Source organism: Melanostigma gelatinosum (assembly GCF_949748355.1).
Source record: "Melanostigma gelatinosum genome assembly, chromosome: 8".
Taxonomy (NCBI): Eukaryota; Metazoa; Chordata; class Actinopteri; order Perciformes; family Zoarcidae; genus Melanostigma; species Melanostigma gelatinosum.
In genome coordinates this window covers 11,204,867-11,217,691 of record NC_136641.1, presented here as the reverse complement: position 1 = coordinate 11,217,691, position 12,825 = coordinate 11,204,867, and the positions used below count along the sequence as shown (strand labels likewise).

At 42.8% G+C, this 12,825-nt stretch overlaps 2 protein-coding genes across 2 annotated transcripts; both read left to right on the top strand.

Annotated features, from left to right (window-relative positions):
• Nucleotides 1-5,425: 5,425 nt before the first annotated feature.
• On the top strand, nt 5,426-6,232 carry LOC306781477 (transcription factor HES-5-like; the record flags this gene model as incomplete). The annotated part of the gene is made up of 2 exons (XM_079274351.1): nt 5,426-5,686; nt 5,798-6,232. The coding sequence occupies 2 exons, from the start codon at nt 5,426-5,428 to the stop codon at nt 6,230-6,232; spliced, it is 696 nt and encodes a 231-aa protein (XP_079130477.1).
• Nucleotides 6,233-10,255: 4,023 nt separating this feature from the next.
• On the top strand, nt 10,256-10,913 carry her12 (hairy-related 12; the record flags this gene model as incomplete). Its single annotated transcript, XM_079273088.1, has 2 exons — nt 10,256-10,337; nt 10,452-10,913. The coding sequence occupies exons 1-2, from the start codon at nt 10,269-10,271 to the stop codon at nt 10,911-10,913; spliced, it is 531 nt and encodes a 176-aa protein (XP_079129214.1). The 5' UTR covers nt 10,256-10,268.
• Nucleotides 10,914-12,825: the final 1,912 nt, after the last annotated feature.

The window sequence follows — 12,825 nt, the reverse complement described above, 5'->3', positions numbered from 1 at the left end:
TTTTCAGCAAAACTCCAAACACATTCTGCACTCTAATGCACATGTCATCCATACTGGTAAACACAAGTGGCAACGATCAAATACAAATAGAGAACACATGTCATTGATTAAACACAATCACTCAAAATTGATTTCACTTGTATCAAATGATGTGACACAACCAATATAAGCCAGTTGAGAGAGCAAACAGGTGGTTGAAGGTGGGAAGGAGAAAGTCTGAGAATGGATAGAAGAAACAATGTGAGAGGACGAGGACAAGTGCGTATGCGAGGTGGGCACTTCCAGGGAATCGACAGTGTGAGCATTTCCACAATTGAGCGTGTCCTCCATCGTAACAGGATACGAATGAAACAAGTATACAGAGTACCTTTTGAGCGCAACTCACCAAGGGTGAAAGAAGTGCGAGCTCAGTATGTGCAAGTAAGTGTACATTCAGACACATTTACTGTAATCCAGATTGTCTACAGTACTGCCACATACGATGTGAATGACATTACTCTTCAGTACATACAATGTATGTGAATCAGAAGTGCATACAGTAGGCCTAATTGAACTCTACAATATAGCACTGTCTCTGTACAACTTACTAAATTCTACATACATTATATTGTATTCCTACACAGACAATATTTGACTTGGAATCCTTGGACAGACCCCATGAGTTCATCTTTGTCGATGAAGCAGGCTTCAATCTGACAAAGAGGAGAAGGAGAGGCCGAAACGTGATTGGCCAGCGGGCCATTGTTGAAGTCCCTGGTCAACGAGGTGGCAATGTCACAATCTGTGCTGCTATCAGCAACCATGGTGTTCTACATCACCATGTTACACTCGGCCCATATAACACCCAGCATCTTTTAAGATTTCTGGCCAATCTAAGAGATATTTTATTTGAGCAGCAGGGTCAAGAGCTAAATGAGAATCCCATTCCCACCTATGTGATAGTGCTGGACAATGTCAGTTTCCACCGATCTGCTCTGGTAAGGGAATGGTTTAACATCAATGGTCAGTTTATGACCTTGTACCTCCCGCCATACTCGCCTTTCCTGAATGCGATTGAGGAGTTTTTCTCCTCATGGAGATGGAAAGTGTATGATAGACAACCCTACACCAGAGTCAATCTGCTGCAAGCCATGGAATTAGCCTGTGGTGATATCGGTGAGGAATCATGTCAGGGCTGGATACGGCACACAAGAGCCTTCTTCCCCCGTTGCCTCAGGAGAGAAAATATTGCTTGTGATGTCGACGAAGTGCTCTGGCCTGACCCAGCCCAAAGACAAGAAGAAGCACATTGATGACATGTTGACTCCTTAGATTTTTGTCCCTTTTACTGTAGTATTGTATACTGTAGTAGGCCTACAGTGCATTGTAGGCTGTGTACTGTAATGTACAATAAACAAATTGTATGGCCTTGAACATGGTGCTTTCTATTTGTTACAGTAACAGCACTGACTGCTCAATAGATTTTGACTGGTTGCAGGTTCATATCAACAAAGAACAAGAATTACAGTATCACAGAGACAAAGGACACGTTTGTGAGATGCAGGGTACAGTACTGTAAAAACAGGGGTACAAGGAGGAGGAAGAACAAAAGAAATTGCAAAGAGCAAAGCACAGTAGTAATTTCTGATCAATTTTGAGCTACTGTAATAGAACATGTTTTCGTTCATATGAAATTAGTTTTGAGATTAAAAATCTACTTCTCCCTGAGAACTATATGTTTTGAACAATGTGTTTTCTATTTATTGGTGTATTGTTTACTGACTGCTTGATGGTGTATATTATTTTGATCACTTTGTTTATGATTTGAGAGCAGTGTTTGATTTTGAGCACAGGTAAAACTGTTTTGAGGCGAAAGTTTCATTTTGCAAGAGGATTCAGAGGTTTTGTAAATAGTGCTTGAAGATGAGGTTTTGTGTTTACAGTTTTGAGAGAATGGGTGACCGTTTCAAGAAATGTGTCTTAGCAATCGAGAAAAACTGTAAGACACTCATAATGTGAGAGATGACAACTGAGTTTGTTACTCCCTATAAACCAAATAGAAACGCTTATATTCACCGAACTGAAGAAATTCATTTTTAAATTTACATTTGAAAATGTTTAATCGAAATAATCTACCGTTATTAGTTTTAGGAAATCATTTTCACCACAAACTGCTGATGTTAGGAAAACATTATTTCTTTATTCTTAACTTGCATATGAAGCACATATTGCACATCTCTGTTATGACGACTAACATGACATCACTCAACATGATGTAAAAACATTTACAAAACAAAGTATGCATTGGCATACACATTCTCCCTTTATGAAAAGGAATATGGCTTGACTTAAAAACACCACCTGGCAACGTGGTCTTTAGGTGACCAGTTTCAAGGAGTATTCAGGCTTAAGGCATAAAATGCACATTTTAAGGCCAATTTGTGGACCAATAAGATCAGTGTATGTGGTATACATCTCCCATCTTTTCCATCTTTTCCACTTTCGGTGGCGTGAAAGCACCCAACAGAAAAGATTTAAAGTCCTTTTCCATCGGAAGAATGTTTTCCATTTGGAGCTTCTCCTTCACAATGTTCATTACTACGAAGCTTGTAGACACACACACAGTCCCGCACATCACATCTCACTTCATGTTCTGGTGTGTGTGTCCACTTGCTACTGGCAGCACAGCGGTGCCACGTCCTCAGCAGGTGAGGGGAACAGCCGCATGGCCTCTCTGGAGGATTTGGTGTAGCCGTTGTGGAAAATCAAGGCCTTTTTCACTGTGAAGAAGGAGACCGTCTTGTCCCACACGTCGGAGCTGGACACCCCAATGATGAGTTGGCTCTCCACTGCTGAGCGGAGCCTCACTGCTCTCTCTGTGCACTTCCTCTCCAAAACCATCATCTTACACATGCTGAGGAGAGAAAGGGAGAAAACATCAGAATAATGCTGAATACACAGAAGAGACACCAGATTTAAATGTAGCTGTTAACAGAAATCCTCAACTGTAAGAGCAATTTAAAGGCTTGCTGCTGCCCTCACACTAAGGAGGTGAATGGAGTCTCATTCGTGACGCGCCCATCATTGATTGTCAAACAGCAACTGTCTTCCCAGAATTAGTGTTCCTGTTAGTTTGGATAGTCCACAAACCCTCCATTCATTGGAAACACTCCCCAGAAAAAAGGTTGTTTGTGTGGTTTCTCACCAAAAATCCACCTCCATTGTCTTGGGGTTCAGGCAGAATTCTGAGTGACAGAAATCTCAAAAACTGGCAAATAAAAACTAATTTTGGGTGAACTGACACCAACAGTCAAATTCCTGAATCAAGAATCACGGTCCAGATAAAGTTACAAAACCAAACTCAAATTATCGCTATGATCTTGAATGAGACAGAAGTTTTAAAACAAATAGTCAAATGAACTTCTTCTACGCATGAGTTTTCTCCATTTGAGCTTACGTTGTGTGCTGGTCCCTCATGGTGAGTCAGTTGGTGTCCAGTGAGTCCAGGCCTGATTTTACCCACCGCGACCTCCCTCCTTTATATACTCATACCAACTATCCCATCGATTTAATGTGATGCTGGTTCTCACAGTGTTCGGCCAATCACAAAGCAGTGTTATGACAATAGGATGTGAATGAATTTGTGGAATTCATGGGGCACAATGGCCCCAATCCAAACAAACAGGTGGGAGGGGCCCTTCGGTGAACTTGTCGCTCAGCGCCACAACAAGGGAGATATCCTCGTTATTGTGTCGCCTGAGTGATATGTGGTGGGAACATGGAGGAGAGATGTCAGCCCGAGGACGTCCTACATGGAGAAGTATGGCCATTCAACAACGTGGTGGACATGGATGTTCATCTAAAGCTGAATGGCTTTAGACCTGCACTTCCACTTGTTATGTGAAAATGTCGATAAAGTTGCCTTTTAAAGATCAGCAATATGTGAAATCATCACAGGCGTTATCACAACTGAGAGTTTTATGGGATTATAGTTTCTTAGGTTACCATAACTTGTTATATTTGAGTCCCTAATGTGTGTTTTCCTGAATCCACTTTTTACAACTTTTTATCTCGTGCATCTATAATTTTTACGCCCAAACTGTGAAAAAAAATTCTAGCAAACTATCCACAAGGTATCCCACCCTCCACACACACACACTGCCCATTCTCTGATTGAACTTTCTGTCTTTATTTCAGCCTCTCCAATTCTCACGGTGAGCGTCTCCCATGCTTGATTGGCTGACAATAGCGTACTATCCGTCCAGATGGTGCGCCTGGAAGCCGTGTGTGTGTGCGTGTGTGTGCGCGCGTGCGTGTGTATATGCAGGGGGGTTGGTCACTCAATCTTTGTTCGATGGGGCACACTTCCTTTGTGCAGCCGGCCTCAGTGTCATTAACACTGAAGTGTGGGAAGCCTGGGACCACAGCGGCTCCCACGTTCCACACAGGCAGGAAGGGAGCGTGTGACTGAGACGTGGCCAGCGGCAGGCAGGGCAGCCAGCTGTGGGGGGGGGGGGGGGGGGGGGGGGGGGGGGGAGTGAATGAGAGTGTGGCTGTCTGCATGAGTACGGGGGTTGCCTGATGTGTGAACATGTGCTGGGAGTGTGGAGACTGTTAACGTGTTAACAGTTGAAGCAGTTTTCTTGTCTTACAGTTTAAATCATGTGTGCCGACTGTTAAAAAGTGGACAGACTGAACTTCAACAGCATGGCCTCCTTTAAAGCAGTAAAATATCAAGTGTCAGTACTGATTTTTCAGTGCAACGAGAGCATCTGTAATGTCAGTAATAATGCCTTTCAACACCAGAAAAAGTACGATAGGACAAAGTTGAACCAGGAAGTCGGTCTATAAACTGTGATGGATGTTCACATTTGACAGTTTGAATAATTCTGATCTCTAAAGTGCATCTTTCATTCAGACAAAACAAAAAAATGCAGGAACTTATCATGTAAAAAGAAAAAATATTGTCCTATTAAAACTGTGTGGGCCAAACACACATTCTCTTTTCTTCATCCATTAGATTTTTATTTGAGTGTCAAAACTCACTGAGAAGCTCTTCTTCTGTTCATCTTTGAGACGTCTCAACTGTTGCACGGCTCCACGAGGAAAGTCTGCCGTGTGTCAAACTGCTGGAAGTGGCAGCATGTTGGCCTCTTCTAATGGTTGGCCCTCTGTAACACCCACGTGTGCCTGGTGGCAGAGGCACTTTGTGCTCAATTATGTGGCGGTTGAGATGACATGAGACAGCGGCGTGCTTCCCTCTGGGGTCACCACTTTCCCATATCAACACAAGCACTGGGTCAGTCTCCCATACACCCCCCCCCCCTCCTCCCTCCCCCTCTCCTCCCTCCCGCCCCCACCGCACTCTTTCTCTCGCAGTCTATTCCTCCACCTGCTCCCCGGAGACACACTCATTGTCCCCACCGCTATAAACACTTCATTGAGCATGTGGCGGCCCTGCGTCCCTCAAAGCCCTTCCCAGTGCTCCCATTGGCCGCGGGACTGTGAGAAACTCCAACAAGCCCAAGACCCACACATTCATATGGAGATTTGGGTGTATAAATACAGGGCAGAGGCAGAGGAGAAGGCAGCTCACATTCAACTGGCTCTTCGAACCGAGCAGGAACGCTCTGACTCTACAGCGATGGCACCCACTGTTTTTGGACAAGCAAGCTATCCCAAGGAGCACCTGGCTCCTGCTCATAAGGTAAATTGGATTTCTATAAAGTAACATAACTCCCCTGTTAAATAGTGTTCATATGGGTATGAAAAAGCGTGAATTTGTATTCTAAATTCTATTTCTTTTTCTTTTCTTCAGCTGAGAAAGCCGCTGGTGGAGAAACTGCGCAGAGACCGCATCAACACCTGCATCGAGCAGCTGAAATCCCTGCTGGGTCCTGAGTTCATCAGGCAGCAGCCCGACTCTAAGCAAGAGAAGGCGGACATCTTGGAGATGGCCGTGTGCTATCTGAGAGGCTGGCAGCATCAGAAGCAGCAGCAGAAGGCCGGCGTGCCCTCTGGCCGGATGGCGGGCGGCGACGGCTACTCTCGCTGCGTGCAGGAGGCCGTCAGCTTCCTGTCACACTGCGAGGTCCAGACTCAGGCCCACCGACGGCTGCTCAGCCACTTCCAGGGCCTGCAGGTGTCCAGCCACACTCCCTGCACCCTCTCTCCTCCTGGCTCTCCGCTCCATCAGATCAGCTCCGGCAAGGGTGTGAGCCAGGCCAGCAGTGCTCTGTGGAGGCCCTGGTAGGATGGAGGCAGCGTCACCTCCTCACAGAGAGAAAGAGAACTAAGTCTGTGAACGTCATGGACAGAAAGTTGAAGACTTAATTGAAGTCGGTTTCCTTTTGCTTTGGCAGGAGATTCAATATTGTTGAGTATTTTACTAGTGTCGCGAAAAGGGCACAATGTGCCAGTATTCCTTTGGAAGTATTGAAATGATCAGGTTTTACTGAACATGTACACCGTGTGTATACACATTATACGCTTTACAATTTAAAGTGCTTACTCTTGTTCCTGTGGGGGAAAATACTTTTGTTTGTTTGTTTTGCAAACATCACTGTTGTCTTGTTGTAACACCCTCATGGGGTGGAAACTATCTAAGTGTCTGAGACACTGTTTGGTTGATGTGTTGAAACTACCGTCTATCACTGACTGATACATTTCATCAGCTTGGTGCTGATGAATCAACAACATCCCTTAATTGGATCCCATGGATTCACTTTTACTGTAAATCTTTTTATGATTATACTTAATTATGACGATATGTAACCATTATCTGGCCTCTGAGTGTTGTACCTGTTAACTGTTTAATGTTGATAACAGATGTTTTTTCATCTTCAAGTGAATACCTTTTATAAAGGCATGTTATGTTGACGTCAATCTTTACTCAAAGAATCTGTTGAATTGCTTCCTTGAGAAGTTTGCCTTTGAACTTGAAAAATAAATTGGAAACTTCACATGAAGTTTGACAAACATAAACAACAGCAGCGTCTTTATTGTCTCATAGCACAGAGTGTGAGAGGACAATGTACACATAAAGTCATACACAAAAAGTGTAGTTTGTGTTTTAGTGCTGACATCACGTCTCGAATGATTGAATGGATGATCAATGAATATGAGAGCAGGTAGCGTTTGTCTTCCAGTCAGGGTTTGGAAACAGACACATATCCAGTCACACCAGAGAGCTTATCAGCACAGCACTCAACTAACCGCAGCGCCACTATTGTGCCTTGCTCAAAGGAACACCACCACAGTAATCAAGGCTAGATACTGCAGCACTCTTTTTGGATGATATGTAAAATGTGTTACTTCGTCAGGTAATCATAGCTTACTCGAACTCTTGTCACTTTGTTTGCTGCCATTGAGGCCCCATAGCTCAGTGTATTCATATTTTAACAGTGGACACACTTTGCCCAAATTCTTCAGCACACAAAATAATGTGTATTCTGGTACCAAAGCAAAGGCAATATAATAATATCTACATGTACAGGTCTTGAGAGGCTCAGGAGCTGAGCAGTGATGCTGCACAAAGTATAGTCCGACTATATTAATATCGTGAATAGATGTAAATGTGTGTTTTGATGGACACTGATTTGTTTGCAGTGTGGATTTTTCATTTTTAGTACGAATACTAGTACGAGTACTGAATGACCTGATTGTACTTCAACCAATGAGATTGAAACACCTGTCTGTTCAGAAATAGAATCAATGATACCCAGGGAAGGATTTGACTTCACTAACTTTGATCTTAATCGTTGCCCCAGTGTTTCCCACAGGGATCATTCAAGTTTCATCTCATCTGACCTCTCTGGTGCACAGGTGTTCCCAAAAATTGGAAAAACTGGGGTGACACCCCGCACACATGACCCACTTCTGTTGTGGTGGTGGTGACATGCTGTCTAGTGCTTGAATTATTTCTCAAGTGCCACAAAAGTCTTTCACAACTATTTGTGTGTGCAAAAGTTGTGGAGAATGTGGCGTGCATGAGACTTTCTCAGGGTCTAGTTGTCCAGGCCAGATGGTCTGGCTGAAGCTGCCTCCCCCTTCAACAGGAGATCAAACACCGTAGCTAATGTGATGTGTAACAAGACACACTTCTATTGTTCCCGTCTCGGGGCCAGTGAATAGGCACAGAGTGTGGGAAACGGGAGATATCACACTCACAGAGAGATGGCTGACGGGAAGCCGCTCTGCGCCGCCGCGGGTCTGAGCGATGGGCCGAGACTTTATGGCAGGAATTCAGAGCTCTCAGGCTGCTGGTGGGAGGGGAACTCTCGTCTTCACACACACTTGTAGACAAAGACCCCCAGCAGCCGTGCAGTGCACACTAACCTTCAGAGGAGGCACATATTCACACAAACATGTGCACAATGAAATCAATGGAGGGGACAGATAATAAAGCCAAACATGGACGTGACTTGACGGTTTGGCAGTTTCTGTGCTATCAAATGCTGCAATGGTGATAAGAGGGCTGCAGAGAGGAGTTAAGACAGAGAGATGTTTACTTACATATACCTAAATATCAAAATGTAGAGAAAGCAAGTAGGCCTACTGGAAATGAAATGCATTTACTGAGGTGTATTTGTAATTATTCTACTTCAGGTTAGATTGTTCATTGTCCATTTCATTTATTTCACAGCTACAGGTTCCTAGGTAACATATTTGAATGGGCCAGTATTTCTGTTGTGGCATTTCTACTCTGACTAAATGGAAACTTTGAATGCTTCTTTCAGCGTTGTCGATGGATGTCTGAAAGCTTAAATTAAAAGAGTCAACACAGACCAAAGGCAGGCAGGCTGCCCTGTGCCAGGCAGTGAGGCCAGTCGACTTGATTTTTCCCAGATGGACCGAGACACAGAGTTTCTGTTTGTCCTGCAACAAAAGATCAATTAACATTCCCAGTGGAGCATTGAGGAGCGGCATGGCTTTTGTAGCTCATTTACCCTGATGTTGGGGACTGGTGGGAAACTGGGGAGACGGGACTACTCACACTGCACCCACAAGGCTGGCTTCACATCTGGGGCCAGCCAGTGACGGAGGCCCCTCAGAGGCACACTGCCAGCCCGCTCATAATGCCATTGACTTGACTCTAATTTGACACAGTTCATTTACAACAGGGTCTGCAGACTTTTAGGGGAAGTTAGACAAGAGCGTATGATGAAAGATTGCCTACATTTTTTAACCGAACTAAGTGACTAACGTGACAAAAAACGACTATAATCCAAATGTGATTTGTCTCACCACATGTTAATTCAACATACAGTTACAGTGACTGAAAAATAAATCCTTACCAAACATGGAAATTGATACATTTAATATTCATAAGTGAAATGTTTGCTGTCAAGTTCAAATACCAAAATAACTGACAGTTCTTTTAAAAATCAATGATTGACTGATCGTTTTGCGATATGAGGGATGCACTTCTAATGTTACAGGGTTTTTTTAACACTGCCTGTGCTGGGCCACTTGGGAGTATATTTTTGTAAAGTAATATAAAGCCGTATTTTTCATATCCATGACTTGTTACCGTTCTTCACACATCGGTCCTGTGGCAAACCCTGGCGTTTTTGACAGAAAAGGTGAACTGTAACATAAGGCAACACGTAGTTGGAAAAGCAACAGGTGGAAAATGAAATGATTCACCTGCAGCCATGTTGATGTCACTCTTTAACGTTGACGACCTCCCTATGCTCCTTCTTTTCTCTTCGCCAGCTCAAACATTGTGAAGCCTATCTGTGGTCAACCTGTGACCAAAAAAACCTGTTCTTTTTCTGTTCGTCTGAAAAAAACATTTTCCTACGTCCAAATGCTCCCGTCTGCCACTAAAATGCTTTTAGGAGGAAGAGACGCTTTGTTTGCAGAGAAAATGAAAGCCTTCCGCTTATATTGTTTTATTGCAGTGAAGCATTTGGTCCTTAATTGCAGTTATCCCCCTTTGAAGATACCCACTTTTGTGTACCTCACCTACCATTATTCTACATCTAAAAAATTAAATTTAGACCTTCAGTCCATGATTAATTCTCAGATGACCGCTTGATAACATGTTAATTACCTGTTGCTTATCTCGGGAAACATGCCTCGCACAGCTACATGCTCTCTGAGTTATTGACATGTCTTCCATTGTTGTGCTGGGAGTCCCACTGGTCAGAGTGTGGGAACCCCAGCCCTGCCTGAGCCACATGGCTTTGTTATGCTAATCTCTCAGTATAAAATGAGGAGCAGCCCCTCCGGGGGCATCAGAGCTAACACTGCAGTCCATGCCAACTTCACCTGCACAGACAGACATGGCTCCATGCTCATCCAACTACTCCTCTTTTCACCACATCAGGATCTCCGAGAAAGACAACATCAAAGTAAGTACTGCAGAGGAGTTTAAGGGCTTTGCATCAGCGTGGATGGTAAAAATGTACACTTTCTTTATTGCTGATTTCAATCACGAGCTTACCTATCTGTCTCCTCTTCCACAGTTGAGAAAACCTATTGTGGAGAAAATGCGCAGAGATCGCATCAACAGCTGCATCGAGGAACTCAGGATCATCCTGGAGAAGGAGTTCCACAAGCAGGAGCCCAACTCCAAGCTGGAGAAAGCCGACATCCTGGAGATGACCGTGAGCTTCTTGAGGCAGCAGCTGCAGCCGGGCCTCTGTAAGAGCGACTACAACCAAGGCTACTCTAACTGCTGGAGGGACTCTGTGCACTTCCTGTCTGCTGGACCCAACACAGAGGCCTCTGTGACTCCTCTGCAGGGCCTCCAGCAGCAGAAGCAGCAGCTCCATCAGGCCCAGAGAGCCAGCAGCTCCTCCCCGGTCTGCTCCACCCTCAGGCCCACCACGCTGCAGGACAGCAGCAGCAGCAGCAGCAGCAGCAGCAGAGGCCCTGTGTGGAGGCCTTGGTTCGAGACTTTGACACACAGACACTCCGAGACCTGAGGGGACTGTCCCTCAAATACGTAGGAAATATATTTCCAGCCTGTTCATTGATGATGGGTTTCCTTATTGACTCATCACATTGATGGACAAGTAGTAAACAACGAAGGCTCTCATAGTTGAAGGTTGTCTTGTTTTAATTTGATTCACATTTGATGTTTGCTATTCCTTTGTGTTTAAAGCTGGAGGTTGATTTTAAGTGATGACGGTTTTGTCGAATCTTGTGAAATGACTGTTTACTCCAGTGGAGTTTATCTTTGGACTGCTTGATGTAACGGTATCTGTTATACTGACAGTTGCTGTTGAGAATATTTCTCTTCTGTTCTGAATTGTCTGTGCCAAATTGTATGTGCGAGGATGATAATGATGGTCTGTATGTTGTAAATGGATTTTCGTATGAACGTTTTTGTTGATATTGCTGTTTTGCTCTCACATTTAGGCTCTTAAAATGCATTTGTATGACAATTAAAAATAAAAAGATACAATCAATAAAAAAAACACTGATTCCATATTTTGTAACGAAATAATTCATATTGTTGTTCGAAAAATCTAAAATAATTGCTCTTTATGATGATAACTTTCCCTTTTTTGAATGAATAAAATGTTCATACCATTCTTGCTAATTTTCATGATGAACTTCTACATACAACTGTCCTAAGCTTGTCTTCATTTTGGAGGTCATGTGATGTTTGGTCAGGAAGCAACAGATATCACACATGTTTTTAAACATACATGACACTCAAGTTAAAAATCTTGCTTAGACTACTAGTATAGAACATTTCCTCCTTTCCTTACGTAGGACACATGACAACATTTCTTTGAATTGCAAATCCAGAACTCATTCCAAGAATAAAGAAAACATGTACACAGATTAAGACACAAGCAAAGTGTTGAATGGCATACACAATAATATCTTTGACTAAAAGCTGAGAGCGCATCAGTTGGAATTTATAGATTTACATATGCCAATGTGTTTTTTTTGCATTGACTGAAGAACTGGCACTTCTTGTAAAACGCATCACAAATTAATCAAATTCATAATTCAAATCAAAAATGAAATTATTTTAAAAAACAACCAACCATAAGAAAACACTAGGGGTGTAACGGTTCACAAAATTCACGGTTGGGTACGATACAGTGGAGCCACGGTTCGGTACGTTTCGGTACAGTAGAAAACTATGAATGCCAGAGAAATGTACTTGATGTTAAAATATATTTATTCATTACAACTAACATCATGAAGTTATTCTTTGACTTTGAACAATGATGGAACTATACCTGAGTGACCCATCTTCTGGGGTGTCTTCTTAGCAACACATAAGCATAAAAAACAAAAACTGCTCCTTAATGTTATGTAGTATTGTTACTTACATCTTGCTTACATCTTGTATTGTTACTTACATCTTGCAAAATAGATTTTTAATCTCAATGGGACTACCTGGTTAAATAACGGTTTTAAAAAATAAAAATAAAGTTTTTAATTTTTTTATTTTTTTATTCAAACGTATTCGGTTCGTCATGCGTACCGAACCGTGAGCCTCGTACCGAACGGTTCAATACGAATACGCGTACCGTTACACCCCTAGAAAACACACAACACACATAAATACACTAAATCATATTTTTATTCAAAAGCAAAGCCGACATACATATAGGATATTCACAATTAATAGATCTACACAAAAACATATTTGATAAAAATCTAAATTTAAAGTTCAGTTAGGTGTGGTATTTTAGAAACATTTGTTGTTATATTTGTTGAAATTCTCTTTACATCCTGACAGCAACCAATGCATCAAATGCTCTGACAAAAAAATTAAAAAGAGTCAGTGAGTCAGTGTTGTAGACTTGAAGACTTTCTTGCTAGATTGACCAACCTTTGGAGCTAGTGCTGCTAGCTACTTTCATTGGAAAA